At 37.2% G+C, this 22125-nt stretch overlaps 1 protein-coding gene across 1 annotated transcript in view; it reads right to left on the bottom strand.

Annotated features, from left to right (window-relative positions):
• The window catches only part of LOC134662002 (high-affinity choline transporter 1), a 41743-nt gene extending 20325 nt beyond the window's left edge, over positions 1–21418 (bottom strand). Inside the window, exons 1-6 of the mRNA XM_063518239.1 lie at positions 20731–21418; positions 19985–20170; positions 13245–13352; positions 12475–12630; positions 1235–1533; positions 744–873 (exon numbers count right to left, since the gene is read on the bottom strand). Coding sequence (XP_063374309.1) covers positions 744–873; positions 1235–1533; positions 12475–12630; positions 13245–13352; positions 19985–20150 — 859 coding nt within the window. The 5' untranslated portion in view covers positions 20151–20170; positions 20731–21418. The remainder of the gene's footprint in view (positions 1–743; positions 874–1234; positions 1534–12474; positions 12631–13244; positions 13353–19984; positions 20171–20730) is intronic.
• Between the last annotated feature and the right edge of the window lie 707 nt (positions 21419–22125).

Raw genomic sequence — 22125 nt, 5'->3', positions numbered from 1 at the left:
TTTTTTGAAACAAGAGAATGTTATCTTATCACCATAACAATATACTTACATACCACTACATGTTAAAGCTCACATAGGTTAAATTTTACAGTGGACTCATTATAATAATGGACTAGTAACCAGGCTTCGTTAGAAAGATAACACCGCCTGCCTCGCGGCTACGCGGCGGCGTTCAATGAAATAAACTGAATTTTTACGTAGAATTTTAAACCCTTTTACCTAGGTACATTAATGAAGGCCTATCATATCCAGGCATGTTGAAAAAACGGAATGTAATAACAGAAAACATTTTTACATCGTATATCTAGAGCACCTAAATATTCGGCTTCCGCACAAATTCGTTGTTAAATATTTTATTATTTACTAAAAGCAAAATAATTTCGTGAAGACTTTGGAGGAAGCTGCGACCACAGGATGCGTTTGACATATTATTGCCCAACAAGGATTATGTTCTGCCCAAGAAAATAGACCTGCGACTTTAGCGCTAGCTCCAAAAAAGACGGAGGCCATAAAGATGCAATGTTTAGTTTCCAAGTAGGAGATCAACTGCTCCTCGCTGGACCAGGAGAAGCAATCAGTTGCTTGGGCAATCTCCTGCTCAACAACTAGCCTGTAGCTTTGGCGATGGCTCCAATGAGATCGGGTGGGATGGCCATGAAGATACAACCTTCAGCTTCCCCTTAGGATATTCTCAGAAAGGTGGATCAGTGCTTTGGTCAATGTTAGTTCTCAACAAGACTAACCTGTAGCTTTGGCGATGGCTCCAATAAGCACGGGTGGGATGGCCATGAAGATACAACCGATGGCCGCCACGTAGGAGAGGATCTGCGCTCGCCCCGCAGTCTTACTGCTCAGCACGCGTTGGAAATATACCTGACACAAAACATTTTCGTTAATGTATATTCAAAAAACAAAATTATGAAGCGACCAATTTTAGGTTAATAAAATAATAATCGACCCAACAAGAAATACATATGTTACCCAACATCTCACATGACTAACTTATCAATCAAGTCACTCAGCAATTTCAGCATGATGAGTCCATCCCACAAAGTCTAAACCCAAATGATGTCCAAAAGATGTGACGCAAAATGTAAATAAGGTTACCAGCGTCAGTAGATTTACGAGTTGTATTCAATGCCATAATTTGGTCCACAAACCTACAAACGACATCTGCAGCATTCTTATTTTATGATGACGAATAAAAGGAAATGGAACAAACAGAACATCTCACCTGCCACGGAATCCCTCCAAATATCAGCAACAGCCCGTAATCTATATAAAACCAGTAGTATTTCTTGTCGATATGCCCTATCCAGTCCACGTCCATGCTTCCCAGCGGTTTGACGTAGTCGTTGGCCCAGGCGAAGGGGATGCACATCCACAGGCCGATGAAGATGCAGAACAGCTGGATGACGTCGGTGTAGGCGACGGAGTAGAGGCCGCCGAAGAGCGTGTAGAAGACGGCAACACACGCGCTGAAGATGACGGACGTGCGGTGGTCCATGTCGATGATTACGGCGAGGGTGGCGCCTAAGGGAGATAAAAGTATATTAGCAATACTTCTGTTTACATTAGAAAATCCCTCAACATTCTGTGCCTTTGGATGACTCGCAGATAATTTTTTGAATATGGTTTTGTACAATAAGGTTTTATACATATATTAGCAAAAAGGTAGATGATTAATTGTGTACGTAATTAACAGAGTCTGCTAATGATACGCGCCTCCGCCTTAGGTAAACAAAGAAAGAGATACCATGGAAAGATTAGCCGCGAGATCTAACAAGCTTCGATATTTTCGGTAGTCAGGTTGCTCAGAGCTATAGAAGAACTAGGTACAGTAGGTACCTTCTATAGAAATTACTGTACTAGATTAACAATTTGCGGTCCTATATAAACCTAATTTATGAAACACAAAGGAACGTCGCACGCTTGGGACTTATTCTCATTGCATACCTAAATACTATGTATGTACGTATCGTATAATACTATTATTGTAGTAAGTAAATTAATCCCACATAAGCACGTAATTTCATTTTTGTATTACATTACTCATAAATACGATACGTTTTTATGAATCTATAGTTAATATAGGAACACAACACACGTATATACCATATTTTAGAATTTCACTTGAAACCTAATTTTAGTTCTGACAAAATTGGGACCATTTAAGAGCAGAATAAAATAATTAAAAATCAAAAGACAATATTGTTATATGTATAGGTAAGGTATAAGGTACGAGTAAGTAGTAAAAACTCTTTATTGTACAAAAATACGTATTCAAAATAACATACACTTAGGAAGAAGTATTACGCGAAGCGCGCGATGTATAGAAAAATAAGTGTTTACCAGCCTTTTTTTTTCTAAGCCTAAAAGTCCTATTTATCTGTCTCAGTCTAAAAACATTCAAATATCACCGAGCTCGACATTAAATAAAAGGAATCCCACGAAACTTTCCTGGTGTTTCACTATTCTAATAAATTGCAACCACGAAAAAGCTGTAAAGGTCACCGCCTACACACAGTTCACGTCCGTAGCGGTGGCTCTTAAATGTATTACAATTTGTGACACCCTTTGAGTATATAGCCTAAGGAGATGTGATAACGTAAACTCTTCGAACAAATTTTTTCACCACTTTTAGCGGGGGGCAAGGTAAACACCTACAGCACACCACCAAAAGATAAGTAACTCAACAGACACAGATTTTGCTGTTGCGACAAACGCACACTACAATAAAATTCAACACATCAAAAATTACACGCACACAGACAGAGTTTTCACATAACTATGCAGCATAGGTACATACGAATATAATAGTGATGGGTCACATCTGAAGAATGAGTCAAATCAGTTTGATGAATGAACTGAATTGTCTTATACTATTTATTATAAAATTGTAAAAGTGAAAATTCTGTACATTGAAGATATTAGGTAGCCAATAAAATGATTGTTTGTATGTATGGTTGTCTGTATTTATGTGTCTTTGTGTCTTAGCCCGCACGCACAGCTAAACTGTGGAATGAACTGTCGCCCGCGGGTTTTCCGGGTTTATAGAAAACTAGCTTTTGCCCGCGGCTTCGCACGCGCAGGAGAGTTTTTTTTTAATTTTGGACCCCCATTTCACCCCTTTAGGGGATGAATTTTGAAAAATCCTTTCTTAGTGGACCCCTAGACCTTATAAGGAACCTACTTGCCAAATTTGGACTTTCTAGTCCCAGCGGTTTGGGCTGGGCGTTGATTTAAGTCAGTCAGTCAGGTCTTTCACGTTTATATATATAGATTTGAATTTCGCGCCTTTTTTTTACTGACATTATTTGCTTGATCAGCTATATTAAACAAACTGCAGTGATTGAATGAATGAATGATTCATTCCATCATTCAAATGTTGAGTCGCTTTTTTGACTTTGTCACATCCCTTAAGACCGATTCGTCCCCGTACCACTGTATTCATGTTTACATTTTTCTGTCGTTTATGTATCGCAACGGTTTGTTCTTTAAATGGAGATTGTACTTCAATATACATTTAATAGTTAGTATAAATACTTATTTATGATAGGAAACGCAATCTTGTTGCGAATTTGAGCTATCAGATCACCTTTTACACGATAATACTGAACAAGTCACCATTTTTTAAGAGAAACGTCTCGCGACACGGAACGATGCAAAATGGCGGTGAAGCGACTTCAAGTAGTTTTATATAACGTGTTTGAACAGTTGACCAATGTACTTTGCCGGAGGGGGTCGCCCGTGTATCACATCTCCTTAGGCTATATACTCAAAGGTGACACCGGAAAATGTCCGCCAGCGCAGCGTGCAAGCTAAGTGTTTGCACCCACCTTTTAGTAGGTTACTATTTGACCTTTTACATTCAAAGCTGATAGGATGTACCTATGCGTCATTGTTTTACAATTGTTTAACGCTTTTATATTTAAAAAAATCCTGGTAAAATAACTTACTAATGTTAAAGCACTCGTTCATTGTAAATAATACCCACAAAAGAAAACGTTAAGGTTGAATAACTTCTAATAGGAATGGCGAAGGCTACATTATTTTCTTTTGTCTTTTTCATGAAATGATTATTCCACGTTGCCCACAATTCCCACCAATTTTTAATTAAAAAGATTTGGTGAGCATTAACAATAGAAATACTGCAACAGAACTCATTCAATTTTCATTTTAAACACCATGATGTACAAATATTTATTGGATAATTTTGCATTAGCCAACAAAGTAAATATTCATAACACACAGTTAAATCAGAATCGGTCTCAGGAGGGAGGAAATTCTTCAGAACCCGCAGTGAGTCAAACCAGGTACTTCATCTTCGAATAGCAGCCCTCAATCATAAATATACAGGATGGAGAATTTTACATCCCCCGTTTCACATAGCGTTGTACGCACCCCGCTTGGCAACCTTCACGGTCACATTAGAACTTATATTATACACGACATTTCAACGAAACCTCCCCAACCTGTTGGATTATATGTAGAAGATTCTAGCTCGCAACTATTTAATTGCAGTTTCCAGTAATTTGACTAGCCTACATGACACACAAAAATTGTACAACTTAATTTACTCAGCGTGTTTTAAACAGGTACTGTTGTTGTTGTGCTGTGCCGTCGCCAAGATGACAATCGTTTATTTTTTTTATTTTTGTATCGGTTATATTTTGTGTTCGTTTTTCTAGTTGCTGATATGTATTTCTTTATGTGTGCTTTATGGAATATTTCTTTATTTCTTTTTGTATTAACAAACACTAATCGAAATATAAAAATGTTTTTGAATCGATCACATAGTCAACTAATACAGGATTGACATTTTCTATAAACGATATTCTGTAAACGAAAAAAAAGAAATTTAGATCCCGAATAATTAAACACCTTCCACCTACTTTTAGAAGTCGGTAAAAAACTTGAAACAAATTCCATATTGTTTCTGGCAGTGAAGCGTCGTGTCAAAGGCCTTTGTGAGACCCGCCGCAGGCCAACGCTACCATAAAATAATGTTCCGTCCAGCCTCCCACTACTGGCTAATGGTGTTACGATGACGATAGATTTAAATAAATAACAGACATAGGCATTTCATTTGTGTCAGATGTGTTTAAGCATCCTGGTAACGACACTTGCGTTCGAGGCTGTATGTATAATATTTTACTATTTGTGGTTTAACCTTTTGAATGTTGCCTTGGCTTACCATGAAATATTACATTGAATTTGAACTAGGGCGGCAGCAGATTTAAATATGAGGGTGGTGATACTGGTGATTGTTCGTAGAATACGAGTACTACCTGAATGTTTCTCATTCAGTCATCATTCATTAATTCATATTCATAACATCACGATTGGTCTGCGCTAAACTTGGCCTCGATCGATATCCGCCCTCAAGCGTGTTTCCGAAACTCTTCACAGGCTACATTAGGGTGCATAATATATCAACCAATTTTCAACCCCATCAGTGCGATAATTGCCTTTTGAGGTAACTCTTTTGACGACAGACAAAACTTTAACGGAATCAAAAATTGCGTGTAAAATTTTGATATAGGTATTGCGCCATGCGCGGTGGTTGAGAATTCAGACAGCTCCAAATTATTATTTATGAATTATAGGTACCGTAAAATTATCCTACTTTGCTCTCCGCTGGGTTTGTTACACGCAATCCGCAGTTAAGCAGATGAAATGAATATCGGAGCCGTCAAACTTATTTTAAGGCAGTATCTAATCCTGCGCTGTCCGTTCCGTGTCACATTACTCTGTGCGACAACGGTCCTGTCCCATCCCTCGCGGCTAGCATTTGAATAAATCGGGGGCCTTTCAAATCCACCCGCGCTACGAGAACAATGCATTTAGTACAGTACCTTTGGTAAGCGAAAGATAAATCGAAACAACTTGATTTTTCGTCTAGAAGGAAGGTAACTATTTACTATACTAACAAGATGGTAACGAGAATAGGACCGCTATGATATCTTGACACAAAATAATTTGTAGAAACATTTTTTAATTAACGTTTGCAATAATTTAAGTTAAGTATGTCACGCACGCATATCAACTCAAAATCGGCCACAAGACAAAACTAGCCAGAACTAATGCAATTTCGGTTTGTTAAAATAAAGATTCAAAAGGAAATGGAAAGCCTCTTAATAGGCCTCTGGGCGTTCAGAGGATAAGTGCATCATCCGTAAAATGAAATGCTAGTTTTCACATTAACTAAGTTTTCACTCGTTACTTATCCTGTTTGAAAACGAAAATGGAACCAAAATGATGATTCATTGTGACGGAATTCAAATACCTAGCTTTCGGTATATCTCTAGCTTTCTCGTGGCATTTTGCTGGTTTTCCTCAATTTGGCGTCTAAAAGATGTGCTGAGTGCGATAATGATTGCTATGAAGATCCGCGAAATGGTGATACGCGAGAAAATGTCTCCGAGGAGTTTTAGACGGCACTTGGAGAAGTTTTGGAAGAGCCGTTTTTCACTTAAAACGGCTTTGGTAAAAATTCGTTTTCAGTTTAGATTATTTATCGTGGTGCTTATTCAAACGGAAAGTTTTTTAAAGAAAAATAAGAAGGTAAAAATATAATGTCAAAATGTTTAAGTACATAGTATGGATGGACTTCCGAATCTTCTGACAGTTCAAACATTGTATGACCCCGGCTTTACCCTCCAGTTTTTTAGGGTTCCGTACCTCAAAAGGAAAAAACGGAACCCTTATAGGATCACTCGTGCGTCTGTCTGTCTGTCTGTCCGTCCGTCCGTCCGTCACAGCCTATTTCCTCCGAAACTACTGGACCAATTAAGTTGAAATTTGGCCCACATATGTAAGTTTGTGACCCAAAGGCGGATATGTAACGAAAATAAATGAATTTTAAATATGGAGGCCACTTTTGGGGGGTAAACGAGCAAATTAAAAAATAAAGTTTTTCAAACTATATCGTGTTACACATTGATATAGTATAAAGAACTGGATACCCAATCAGCCGCCAAAAATGGCCCCACAAAAGTGATGTCAAAACAGATCATGCATTACTTTTTCGTTTAGTCTTGTTTGAAACGCTCAAATGTGAAGTTGTCAACAATTACGAAATGTGCCGTTAAAATATGTAAAAATAACAATGATAAAACAAGGAAAAAGGATGAAATGTATTTCTTTCGGTTAGTTCTTTGGATAGCATTACATAATTTATGTAATCTGGTGGTAATTTTATGGTTTTGAATAAATTAATTTGTTAGTACCAAAGAAGGGATGTTAAGGAACAAAAATCTAATGAGTCGATGTGAGGTCAATATTTTTTTATATTTTTATATGGAATTCATAAGAAATAATATTATGTTTAAATTCAAGATTTCCAAGAAAACCTATGCGACGTGCAAAGTGGACTGCTATTTAATTATAGCAAGAGATAGGGGTGATGCAGTTTTAAACAAGGCAAAACGGCACTTGTGTGTTCGGCCCATTTCCCTGTTTCCGACATATACACCACCAATAAGGGCTTATATCGACTAACTGTAAATGCTAAACCTGTCGGAACACAGTGACAACCACAGGATTTTTTTTATAAAGTATAGGTAGACTTTATAAAAAAAAATCCAATCAGTATCTAAATGTCCCCGTGCACCCACGCTATGAGTAAATGTAGATCTTAAATACACAGTTATTTAATAAGTAGAATTTATTTCAAGGAAATTAGTATTTAAAGACGTATACTTACGAATTAAAAATTTGATTTGTTTGAATTTGAACCACGAATTAATTTTATTTGAGCTCCCGATTAAATTAAATTTGTTTTATTTATTACTTCAATTGGTTTTCCTGTACAGTAATACATATTAAAGTGTACCAAAGTGACTCCATTCGTTCATTATTCTCGTTTGACGTTGCTTGACGTAAATACGTTACGTTTAGTGCCAACGGACTAAATTTTTTAACAGTGTTGGTACTTATGTATGCAAATTTGACACTTAATGCTTACGACATTAAGCTCTTTTCTGTACGAAACATTTATCTTGACTCAAAATTTACGTAAGCGTTTTTATCATCAATGCAAATGGTGCGAAACGTCATTGGGATCCACATTTCTTGACGTTTTTGTTCTGCTTTGTGTGTCTATTTCTTTTATATTAAGTCAGTGGTGTTACATATCAAATGAAAGAGCTCATTTTGAGAATCTCAAATATATTTTATTTATAATTTTAAGATAAATAGTTTAGCAGTTATTCCAGAAAATAGGCAAAAATTTACCATTCCCCCCCCCCCCTTTATCTCTGAAACTACTGGGTCTAAAATTTTGAAAAAAATACACTAAATAGTTCTTTACCTATAGATGACAGGAAAATCTATTAGAAATGTGCAGTCAAGCGTGAGTCGGACTTAAGTACTTAGTTTTTGATCCGACCCCTACGGGTTTTTAAAGACATTTTACTCACTTTTCATTAAAAAAAACATATTGTTAAAAATACATGTAACGTAAAAAATTTAGTTTTAAATATGGAGGCCACTTATGGGTAAGAGAGCAAATTAAAAAATAAAGTTGTTCAAACTACCTATATCGTGTTACATATCAAATGAAAGAACTCATTTTGAGAATCTCAAATATATTTTATTTATAATTTTATGATAAATAGTTTAGCAGTTATTCAAGAATATAGGCAAAAAATTACCATTCCCCCCTTTATCTCTGAAACCATACTGGGTCTACAATTTTGAAAAAATACACTAAATGAAGGGTACACGGAAAGAACATGTCTAGTCACTTTGTTTGGAAAACGAGATTATTATCTATAAATGAAAAGCTCTTAATGAACTATTAGTTATATCTTTCGCTACCACTGTATAATAAATGTGACACAACTTTTTTTTAGTTAAATAATACCTGGTCACCGAATTACCATACCTACGTTTTGACATTGTTCTAAATTTGAAAAGCGCGATTACTCAAAATGTTACTGAAGTGACAAGCATGTTCTTTCCGTGCACCCTTCAAATAGTTCTTTACCTATAGATGACAGGAAAACCTATTAGAAATGTGCAGTCAAGCGTGAATCGGACTTAAGTACTTAACTAAGTACTTGTGTCGGATCAAAAACTTTTGATCCGACTTCTATGGGTTTTTTAAAGACATTTTACACACTTTTTATAAAAAAAAAAACATATTGTTAAAAATACATGTAACGGAAAAAAAAATAATTTTAAATATCGAGGCCACTTTTGGGGGGTAAAAGAGCAAATTAACATTAGCATTTCAAACTATATCGTGTTACATATCAAATGAACGAGCTCACCTTGAGAATCTCAAATATATTTTTTTTATAATTTTAAGATAAATAGTTTAGCAGTTATTCAAGAAAATAAGCAAAAAAATAACCATCCCCCCTTTTATCTCTAAAACTACCGAGTCTAAAATTTTGAAAAAAATACACTAAATAGTTCTTTATCTAAAGATGACAGGAAAACCTATTAGAAATGTGCAGTTTTTGATGGGTTTTTTAAAGACATTTTACTCACTTTTCATTAAAAAAAACATATCGTTAAAAATTGTGTAATGTACGGAACCCTTGGAACGCGAGTCCGACTCGCACTTGGCTGGTTTATAGTATAGAAAACGAGCAGTCGAGTCGCCTGATGGTAAGCAATTATCCTCGCCCATGAACACCTGCAAAAATCAAGGGGTTGCAAGTGCGTTTCTAGCCTTTAAGATGGGAGTACCCTTTTTTTTAAGGTTAAATGTCGAATCAGTCCGAAAATACCGCGGGCGTGAAAATTAAGCTTCCGAAGCCGCACATCCCAGCTACCAGCATTTCTAATAATTATAATAACGAGGTACTACAAAACAGTTTTCTTAGGTAGCTCGCTCATAGCCCTAAAATCTAACCTAAATAGTACCTTTAATACACCCGTTAGACTCGAGCCATAAACTCCTGTAAGTACGAGTACAAGTAACTACCACGCCGCCAGAAGTGCCCTGAATCTTTAACATCCTCCCTCCCCACCCCTCGTCCCAGGCTTACCCTCTAGCGCCCCCAACAAAATGCATTCTGTGAACTCTGTTATTGATGAAAAGCAAATATAGTGTACCTGAGAATATGAGTTTTTTGTTTGCCTACGGCGAATTGGTTGGTACGGTACAGCGACCTTTAGGGTATTAGAAATATTGCTTTTTAGATAAAGGATAATGGTAATTAATAGTTTTGTAATTTTGAGAAATTATTGAAATTTCTAGTACATTTGAATTACCGTGAAAGTATAAAACTTTGCCCTTTAACATAACTTTGCCCTCCGCGTCACAGTTACAGATACCTACAGTTTCTACTACTTTTATGTTCAGGGGCGTATTTACCCTAGGGCCATCCGGGCCATGGCCCGGGGCGCCAACCCTCAGGGGCGGCATGGGGCGGCATATGCCGCCCCTAGCGGATTTCATTTTGTTTTTCTTCCTTGACTTCTGGGGCCGCGAAACGTATTGGCCCGGGGCGCCAAATTTCAAAATACGCCCCTGTTTATGTTATTTAGCTTTTACTGAACTGTGACGCGGTGGGCAAAGTTTTACGGTAACTCTTAAAATAATGTTAGTTCTTTTAGTTTCATTCAAGCTTTTTTGCTAGTGATACGGTACTGTCATTAAGTCATACTCCGGCTGTTTTGACGCAGCTTCTAATCGCGGCTGACCAAATAACATATCTGTCGTAGTACCGAAATGTACGAATCGTCCGTTTCTCACTTTGGTATGGTATGGTCTGTATCTAGTAGGTATGTAAATATATGTTTTCGCGTATCCACTCAAAGTACAAAGCAAAGAGCCCTCGTCACGAGTGGTGCTCTCATTACAAAGGATTGGGGCCCTTTGATTATATTTAATAAAAACCTACGGATAGGTGTGTTCGTAAACCGTTAAATGCCACCACGAACTGCCACATAGCAATAATGTTTACGAATTTTCAGATAACATTATAACTCCGGATACGTTATAGGCGTTTTATAATTGAAACGCTTTTAAATTACAAAGAAAGAGACAAAAAAGCTTATATTTCAACCAGTGTAACAAACATGAATTGTATACGAAAATTAATCAACAACAAAAACAAATTCATTCATAGATAATGAAATAAACATGGATGTATTTATGTGCTCTTTGTGTATGAGTATAACCCACCTAGTGTTATACCTACCTAGTGTGTATAATACCTTATAGAGCGAACGATTGGTACGTATTTTCGTCGCGCCAGTACTGGTAGCAAAAACTGATTGCTTCCATCCGTCCACCTGCACGTTAGGCTAATGGATCTAGATCGGGATGAACGTAGATACTGTCGCGTACTAAAACCATTTTCACTGATCATTGGTGAGCCTTATGCATTTGCAATATGGCTTACAAAGTATGTATTTTAAACGTGTGAATGATGGTGCATAATTACTGAAATAAATCACATTATACCGTTTTGTGTCAAATGTAAGTAACCTGTGACTTACGAATTGGCTATTTAAAGCTGTGATCTAATTTGATTTCAGACAGCGACAGAAGCCGCTCTGGAGTTGATTGAAAAGAATTAATATTTAAAGCAATAAATATAGAAAATTAACTTTGATTAAGAAATTTTGATATAAAAAAGTGAAAAGAACTTAGGTACGTACACGTTTCAATGAAAAATAATTCGTTTTTCTCACGCAGTGAACTAATGTTAAATATGGCGACGACAGCTGTAATTCCATAAACTGTCAAACATTTCGGACACCGACCGCAAAATTGCATGGCCAATTTAGGAATGAATTCATTCATAATGTGTCCATGCTGTTTTGCAGCTTGCTGTACAAGCAAAATTTTACCGAAAGAACGATGAACAAACGAACTACGAAGACATTAACAGACGGTTCATTGCAACCGGTCCTCGCATTAACCCCGAAGCAGCAGTGTCATTTAGACAAACAGAAAATTAGGCACCCTGCCAACATACCTCGCTCCACGCTTAGGGGACAAATTAAGATACCCGTTCAACTCGCTATGAAACAATTAAAATCGTGATGAAACTTTATCCATGCCAAGTTGGTCAAGTATAGGACATATTAATAAAAACCTTTGAGTGAGATTTGTACTCGCAACCTTGTAGTCAAACACCTTATTAGTCGCTGTAGTCGCTCCAATCAACTAAGCTACCAAAAGTTGCTCGACCCCGGTAAATCTTTCCATTGTTAACATTAAGAGGCGCATCAGCCACATTTATCACTGTCAGCACTCAACATTCTATGGCTTTGTAAAAATCCTTTCGTCTATGTATAGAAATTAGGTCAAAACAGCAACCCGTTCGGTCCCACAAAATATAGCGTCACGGTAGTACTCGTTGGAAATGGTGGGGTGATCTTGACGCCTTTGGCAAAGACTGGTGGGCGACTTCACAGGATACGTGGCAGAAAAAGAGGGACGCCTGTGCCGACCACCGGGACACTTAGTCTTGAAAAAAATATTGAAATAACAGTCTGTCTCACCCAGTGCAGCCAGGATGCCAGCAGCCCAGAACACCTCTCCACACAGAGCTGGTAGGAACAGCAGGCCGCCCATACGGCTGCCGAAGGAGTCCTGCAGCGGGTCCAACATGGTCACGTAGCCCTGCTTCCTCATGGGGTTTGCGAAAAATATGCCGCCTGCAATAAACACGTCAATCAGTACGATAATCCATAATTTCTGTTTTCCTAGGGGGTTACAAAAAAGAGGTGTTAAATCCAAATTAGGTCGCGAAGGGAAATCAGAAACTATGAGAGATTCAAACAAAATTAAAAAGATTTTCTGTGCAGAAAATCTATGCTATGTTATGTGCATAAAGCGTATGCAAAAGTTCTTCTTAGCTTTTGGAAAATAGCAACAAAAATTTAAGCGAACTCGACACAATGTCGTCTGTGGATTCTTAAGAGTGGATGATGGCACGCTGCCAATACCAATATCATCCCGACTTGCTCGCGAGTACAACTCGCTACCAAAAGCCCGAGCATTGCTAGTCGGTGCTGGTTTTAAATGCATTTATTCAATTATATTGAATGTACCTATTCGATTTTTGTTATTTTTAGACAGATTTAACTAGAAGCTAGTGGCGTATTCCAAGTCTTAATTAAAACAATGATTGCCTACTTTGATAGTACGTAAGTCAGTCAGGGCAAGTACGTACAGGCGGGCAACCGAGCTTTTCTTAAGTACAAAGTGCCTTTAAAAAAAAAGGTAAAGTTACTCATATGTATAAATCAAGATAAATCAAGGTGCTTACCGAAGACCAGTGAGAGGGCATATCCGAAAGGCGCCTGGCACCATACAAGTCCGGATGTGTAGATCGCCTCCGCTGTCCCATTGATGTAGCCTCCGCCCACCCATGTCGCTGAAACATAACCTCACGTTAGTCTAATCTCATGATTAGCTCAATTGACTCATTGATTGATGTCATTGTCAATTTCCTATAAAAAATTGAGTTCATAGAGTTTAACAGTAATATAATATCCCTTATTTCTTGTAATACTGCATCAGAAATACTGCTGCAGTAACCTTTAACTTCAACCTTAAAGGTAGATCATTATGAACCGTTTAAACTATGTTTTATATTTTTTCACTAGGTGCCGTTGGAAACTTTTCTAATTGCCAAAATTTCCAATTTACCACATGGTAAAATGTTGAATACTTTTGCATGGGAATCGAAATTATCCATTTCCAAAAATAAAAATTTCCTTGCTTTCCTGTGTATTTTTCCTAAAATATTCGAGATCTTTTTGAACTGCACATGTGTTATCCCAGACATTATAAAATTACCCTTCGACTGGATACAGGGTACGAAGTGGCACAGATACCCAGCTCCTGACTGTACACAATATCACAACGAATCTCTTGACACACAAACTCATTGGAACACTATCAGGGTACATTAGTGTGCGGTCACGAGGCGGCTTTATCCCTGTTACACTAGTTCGAGGACGGACGGACCCGCCCCGAAGTTATCTTTTACATCTAAAGTTTTAACCGTGTCACCAACTTAATAATATTTTGTATATATCAATATCAAGCTAACGAGAGAAAGATGCTAAAGATAGTTATTTGTTTTTACCGCTCGTGCTAATATTGATACCCGTGCAAGCGAAAGATTCCAAAATTGAACCACGAGCATAGCGAGCGGTTCGAAAAATGGAATCTTGATCGTTGAGAGGGTTTCAAAGCACGAAGGTTAAACAAAATTTGCCCCTGAGTGAAACACAAAATTTTTCACCACACCAACCCGAGGCAAATGTAAAATATCAAACAAAATCAAAGCAAATTAAATCCAAATGAATGTTATTAAATATTTAACTTCCAAAATCATCATTTAAAAGTCAATCCTACCAGCAAACATAAGAAAACAACTCAAAATTTGTACTTGACTACTTTGCCTCACATGTGAATAAAATGCAACTTTGCTATCAGTTTTTGAAATGCAAACTAAGCCTTTCCGAGCTAGTGTGGCGAAAAAGTTTTTTTTTTTTTTTCAAGATTATTTTTACTACTGTTGAACTGAATACATTACAACATTCTAAGGATGATTGGTGAAAATAATCCATACTCTGTCAATCACCAACTAATGGTGACCACAACGTGTTTATAATATGGGATGTATTTGCTACGGGCTACGGCTCGGCGTAGCACTTCGTAGCAAAGCTATATAAGGGCGGATTTACATTTGTCATTTACCTAATGCGGTTGCTGAATGGGCTGCCAGGCAATCAAGGTGATTTTTTGATTAATCAAAGATTAAAATTGTAATTAGATTTTGATTTTTGTCATTTGAAAATAGAAGTACCAGTTTGGTTCTAAGAAATCTGAATTATGTAGATAACAGGAAACTAACATGAACGTAGCGCACCCATCTACGAATATTGATATTCACCGATATTTATGACATACAAAGGAGCCTACGGAACTTCGCTGTATTTACCTACTAGGTAATTCAGTCACGTAAAACATGGCATGTTCTAACGATATCATCTTATGTAGGTATTATATAGTATTAGGTGACGTGAGTAGCCCTCACATCACATATCTGCATCACATGAAAACTAGGTAATGTATTCGGGCAATTTCGGGTGTCGGAAATTACCAGAATCAGATAAAAGTCACCCAAAAATCCAGCATAATAAGAGTCCATTTTCCGAATTATCTGACGATTTTCGACATTCGGAATTACCCGACACCATACCTTTTATATTTTTTTTCGAAGGAGATAAAAAAAACTCAGTCTCTCGGGGTTTTTTTTATTTTATTTTTATTTATGTACTCGTACATATTTGCCAGAATTTTAGAAAATGGATGGACCAATTTGTTTTTGTTTTAAACGGTATACTATTCAGATATTTGGGTATGAAAGTAAACAACGTTAAAACATTATCCACCAAATGTGTCCACGGCTGACGTTTATTTGGTAAACAGCATGATAAACGACACAGCGGCGTGCCGTGACAATTACAAGGTGAACCATATTAATTATTAATGTTCACGTAGTTAATGAAAGTGTTTCATTAATACGATGCCACCCTAGTGAGGAAAAGAGATTGTTATTAATTGATTGTTGTTTACTATCCTCGTGTTGTTCAATGTCCCGGTTGCTGTGCTTGTCTACTCGTATGCAAATATGTATGTAGTTATTTTTGTATACCTGCGTTAGCATCATGCTTAATTAAACATTATGGCAACGAGCATATTAGACAAACCTTTACCTAGTCATTTTGGCATTGTTTTTAAGACTAGTGCATTTTGCTTTTGGAAAGCACGATGTATTCGTAAAGTTGAACTGCTGATGCAGATTGGTCCGACTTGTAGCAGATTTTATTAAGAATTAAAACTTTTAATTTAAAAGATTTCAAATTGCATTTTCATTTCATTTTAGAACTGGGAAATTTCATTGCCCATACAAAAACGTGGGAAGTTCACAAATTTTAGGACGTGGAAAGTTTCGCAATTAATTAAAAAAACATTCCAGCGGGACAGCAATATTTTAACTCAACCAAAAGAGGGACGTTTTATTATATTTTAAGTGGCATGTCACGAACCTTCGAACATGTTGTGAGAATCAAGATTCATGGATCGCTTGGCTGCCATAAATCATTTAAATGAGGAAGGAAAACGGGGAATACTTATCCTATTTCAGGGAGGCGACCGCGAATATTGAGCCCCAGGGATTGTCAATACCCAATATCCACCAAGGGAACGATTTTGCTCGCCCACATATAATGTCGAGCCTCTACCCTGATCAAAACATACTTTTAATAAACATGTACCTACCAACTATCTTCTGCCCGCAACTTCGTCTGCGTACAATTAGTGGGATACTTCCATAGCTTATAGTTCGTTTTTTTAGCATTAGAAAGAAGGTAATCTTGGATCTTGACATGTCTTTTAATTGAAAAATGCTTTTTAAAAATCACTAACTATTACTTATGAAAGCAGAAGAATATAAATGATCGTATTAGATTCATAATTGTTGCATATTTGCCATTCTTTATTTTAACAACGTGTTTTTCAATAAAAAGACAATAATAAAAAGCGGCCAAGTGCGAGTCGGACTCGCCCATGAAGGGTTCCGTATTTAGGCGATTTAAGACGTATAAAAAAAAAACTACTTACTAGATCTCGTTCAAACCAATTTTCGGTGGAAGTTTACATGGTAATGTACATCATATATTTTTTTTAATTTTATCATTCTCTTATTTTAGAAGTTACAGGGGGGGGAACACACATTTTACCACTTTGGAAGTGTCTCTCGCGCAAACTATTCAGTTTAGAAAAAAATGATATTAGAAACCTCAATATCATTTTTGAAGACCTATCCATAGATACCCCACACGTATGGGTTTGATGAAAAAAAAAATTTTTGAGTTTCAGTTCGAAGTATGGGGAACCCCAAAAATTTATTGTTTTTTTTCTATTTTTGTGTGAAAATCTTAATGCGGTTCACAGAATACATCTACTTACCAAGTTTCAACAGTATAGTTCTTATAGTTTCGGAGAAAAGTGGCTGTGACATACGGACGGACAGACAGACAGACATGACGAATCTATAAGGGTTCCGTTTTTTGCCATTTGGCTACGGAACCCTAAAAACGAACTATAGCTCTAACCCCCTTTTCAGCCCCTTAGCTTTTCGTAATAAAAACTATACTATGTCCTTTTACAAGACTCAAACTATTATCTTGTGAACGAGCTCTTGAGGCCTACTTATAGAATGATTGTATTCATGTCTAATTTCATCTTTACTTATTAGGTTCAACGGTTTAAGCGTGAATGGACACAATATTAGTAGGAATTTCTGTATGTGTTAACTTCGTTAATAAAGAAAATTAAATATTTTTTACTAAAATGATTGAAAAATGATCCACCCGACTCCAAATTTATCCTTAATTTGTGTTATTTGTGTTTTAATGGGGGTGGGAGTTTAATGACATAATAATAAGATTATATTCCGGCCTGTTGAAATATCGAGCCCAAAATTAGTCAATGCCTACACATTCCGTAAATTTTCTAACATTGAAATATCAAATCTCCATTGACCTCTGAAGGTGACCCCCTATATCTTAATGATTTGTTCAGCAGACTCCTAACAAAGACATACAATATGCAAAACGAGACAAAAGTACCCTGCCATCCCCTTGGCACCACAGCCATTCCCTCAGCTTACTGAGTTATTGCCTCATTCTAACCAGGATAAGTGTGACCTGGAGAACCCCTCACATTGGCGCTATTTCCTATAAGTAGATAAATAAAATTAAGAGGTCAAACATGTTTTTACGATTTCAATTATTTTCAAATCTACAAAAACTCATTAGAAATAGGAATCATTGTGCCATTACATAATACGTTCTGATACAAAATCATAGTAACAACTGGTTCTAACGTTTCATAAAGAGAAGCTGATTTGACTGCCTAAATTAACACTATCCGATAATAACCAATTCTTAAAGCTGTTTCTCTTGAGACAAATGGTTGTCAAGTAATGGATATAACCGCGGAATAGATACTCAAATTTCACCCTCATTTCCATCCGACCTTTGGTTCCTGACCTCTTTGTAAGATAACAACTCGACATTCGTTATCACAGAGCCTCCGTTTTTGTGTAAACAGAGACGATTGTCATAATAATCTAAATAACAGAGAAAAATTACTTCGCAAAACAGTTAATACTTTTCTAAATTTGGAGGTAATTTTGGGGATAGAAATTACTAACTACTACTGAGCAGTGCAAATTTAAAATAAGAAGTGTGTCACCCGAAAGGATTTTTGTGTTTTTGCACTTAAGTACTGTTTTTTGTTTACAAATGGGGTGGCGGGCTTTGATCAATTTAAATACATTAATTAGTAGACCACCGCCCGTCTGTGTTTTCCGAGTAGTTTGTAGTTTTGCAAGTTTGGTGTTAAATAACCAGAGGTTTTATTTTTACTACATCATAAATACCTACCAATAAAAGTTAAATCAGAAAATAAATTCAAATACACATATTTGATATGAATATTACATAAAAAAAACCGTTTTAATTGTCTTATATGTTATAATTAATCAATCAGCATCAAAACAACTACCTATCACTACCTTTATTTTAACTAACTATGATAAAGCCGGAAACACACTCCTACCATACGTTATAATCGTAACTATTACGATCGTTTCGTAACACGAAGGGTGGAACAAAATCGTTATCAGCTGACCGAGTTTCTTCCGAGTACCTACAACGACATAATTGGCTAGCCCCTCGAATATGCCTCGACTCGAAGGTTAGCTGGAAGAGATCCCTTACAGGGAATAGGAATCCCTTATAGGGTTCGCCTTTGTACCTTTATTTCTGTCAATATTATGTAAACCTGTGTTGTGTACAATAAAGTGATTACTACTACTACTACTACTAATATGAATCTTCTTCCATTTGACTTAAGTAATGGTTACTTTAAAAAATAATCTACTCCTTTACTATAATGGCTATAGGTAACTATAATAGGTACTAAGACCGGCTTGGAGACTGCGTGGCGCCGGTTACTCCTGTTATACTTGACTTTGATCAAAGTGGGGGATCAAAGATACTTTATCGTGGTAAAATGTTTAAGTAATACGTTAAGATCGGTTAGAATCGGTTTTATTTAACCTTGATCTCAAAATTTTAAAAAAAGGTGAGTCATTTATCCACGACCAATTTCACCTTCGTACTTCACTTGATATCACTAAGGTTTACTCAGGTACATTCCTCAATGTATTTGACAAAATGCCCCCAAATATCCATGGACTAACGATTCCTTTTTTCATTATTCCACGTGGGTTAAGGTCATTTGATAAACTTATTTCGCCCTATGCTTCAAAAAGTCCATTAACAGTAATTTAATTCAAATGTTACAGCTAGACTCGTTTAGCACAACTTGTTACCTACTTGTAAACGTCTAATGACGCTAATGTATCCATCAAACCTCTGTTTACGACTCACTAACATAATGAATGGTGGACCCTACTTAAACCTTTTTTTTACATTCGTGACTAACGTTGTATTTAATAGGGAAGCCGCCCGACTACTCGTAATCTAGAGACCCACCCACGTCAGACCTCACCAGTCAAGAGGCCGATGAGATAATAAAGATGGCGACGAGGCGGTATCTTGCGACCCGCCCAGATGCCCAATGCCAGAACTCCCCAGTAGTTCTGTTAATATGCCGATAAAGAGACCGATGGAACGCCCAGCTAGCATCACCTCCAACTCAGATACATTGCCAGGCTACTTGCAGCCTAAGGAACTACAGCAGAAATCACCAGTAAAGATGCCGATGGAGCGGGCAGTCAGCATAATTTCCTCTTCAAAATCATTGCCAGTCATCTTACGACCTAGAAGCCTGCACCAAGACTCACCAGTCATAGTAAATATGTCGACAATCACCCCCTCCTCCGAATCATTGCCCGCATGTTTCTTGCGGCTCGCCCAGATGCCCACGGCCAGAACTTCTGCCTACAGCAGGACTCACCAGTCATAGTAAAGATGCCGACGAACAGCCCAATGGACCGGCCAGCCAACATAACCTCCTCCTCCGAGTCATTGCCTGCCGGTTTCTTGCGGCCCGCCCAGATGCCCACGGCCAGAATCAGCACGTAGAACAGGATGATGGAGATCACGCCCGCTATGTTGATCATCTTGGATGTTGGTTAACCGACTGCCGACAAATTTGGCTGGTAAGGTTTCTGTTCGATGCTTTCGATAAGACTTTAGCAGTCTTATAACTTATAAAACTTAGATTAGTAACTTTAGTTTCCGAATTAGGATACTAATTATTCCGTATGAATAAGAAATAAGTGGAAAAAGTACTAATAAAATTACTTTTGAATTTTAACTAATAAAATGATTTACTGGTATATTCGGTACCGATACCTAAGTTATAAAGACTGATCAATAAGAGGTTTTTAGGTAAGATATCTTACAGGCACGACCCAATTTTTGTCACATTAAACACTTTGTCTTTGGTATTAAACAAAAGAAATTATGTTTTAATACAATTATGTTAAACTTTAAGATTTGTTCAGGCTTTGATTTTGATTAAAAAACGTACACTCATGAAAAATATAGAGTATGTAGTTTTTATTTTTTCGCTAATTTACTCGTATTTCGGTAATTCGGCGTAGTGAATTCATCAATAGTTAGAACCTCTTGATTGACCGTACAAGCTATAATTGTATTCGCGTCCGTGTCGTGATAGCTACTGATAATGTAACTTACTTGTCACTAAAGTCTCGCGAGATCGTCGCAGCCTCCCTCACACACACTCCACTCCCATATTTAGGATATAAACACGAATCCAAAATATAATCGTCTAAATAACACTATCACCGTGCACGTTTAACGAATGTTCACTAAAGCTAGCGGCATGCTAGGCGCGCAGCTGTCGCCCCATCGGAGGGAGGTTTTCTGCGAAGGGCTGTTCCTGGTCCTAAAGCTTAGCCCGCACATGAGCCCTGGGCAGGATGTTCATCGAGGAGGCTTACGTAAGGCTCATCGTGCACGTGCACAGGTGACAGCGGGCCTAATGGCGGACTGCGCAGAGGACCGCGCGGATCGATCCGCTTGACGTCATTGGTTCCCGGCGCGCCGCCGCGCATGTCTCGCGCCTCCTTCTGACCGCACCACTACATGTAAATCCCGCTTTTTACACTTCCTACTCTATCCATTGCCTCTTTTGAGACAATACTAACCTTCCCAGCTCTTTACAGCCCATCGTTGGATGCGCAGCGAGCGCGGAGCGTTGGTCATCGGCTTGAATGTCATGCGAAGAGTCAGCATTGGTCGGAATGGAACCAGTGGAGCTGGCAAAGTCTCTCATTGACAAATTGATTGATGAGCGGTCGTAATGGCTGCCTTGGAGTCCGATGCCTGTACTGGGGAACACATTATACTTTTATGAACAGATAATTGACCATATGGACTAATAATAGTAATTTATAAAACTACTAAAACTAAACTTAATTACATTTAGTTACTTAAGGTTATTAATGGTCAAACCCATATTTTCTATGAATGAAACAATAGCTTACGTTTTATAATTATGCTCTATGTAGGTATCTATTTTACTCTTTGTTACCGTAGGAATATTGTGGGCTAGGCTTTTCGTATATTTATGTGTTGAGTATTTACTACTACTCATATAATTGATGGCAATCATTACCATGTACACGTATTACTATTATGACCCTGGGGGAAACTTTACTGGCCTTGGCCGATAACTTGTCTTGCTAGGCCACTCCCACTCTTTCAGGCATAGGCCCATAGGCCGTCGAAGTTGTAAATAGAAACATGCGTAGATGTTTTTTGAAAAAAATCCTTTTTTGTCTAATTTTTCTTTCATATTTATATACTCTCTTAGCATAGTAAACAATGAAAGACCTAAGCTTTATTTTAATGAAAATGAAGAGCTTTTTTTATAAATAGCAAGAAATACGAATACTGTTTACATTTGTTTGACGTCACACATCAAAGGATTTTCCTTGCCAAAGTTACAAGCTTGTCTATGCAAGCTTGTAATAAAAACTTCAAGTTAAAGTTATATAAAATTTAAAAGGTTTCATATCATCATAGTTACCATAGATTTTACATGAAAGCTTCTTTGTTACGACATTT

This window comes from Cydia amplana, chromosome 2, assembly GCF_948474715.1.
Source record: "Cydia amplana chromosome 2, ilCydAmpl1.1, whole genome shotgun sequence".
Taxonomy (NCBI): domain Eukaryota; kingdom Metazoa; phylum Arthropoda; class Insecta; order Lepidoptera; family Tortricidae; genus Cydia; species Cydia amplana.
This window is presented reverse-complemented; position numbering and strand designations above follow the sequence as displayed.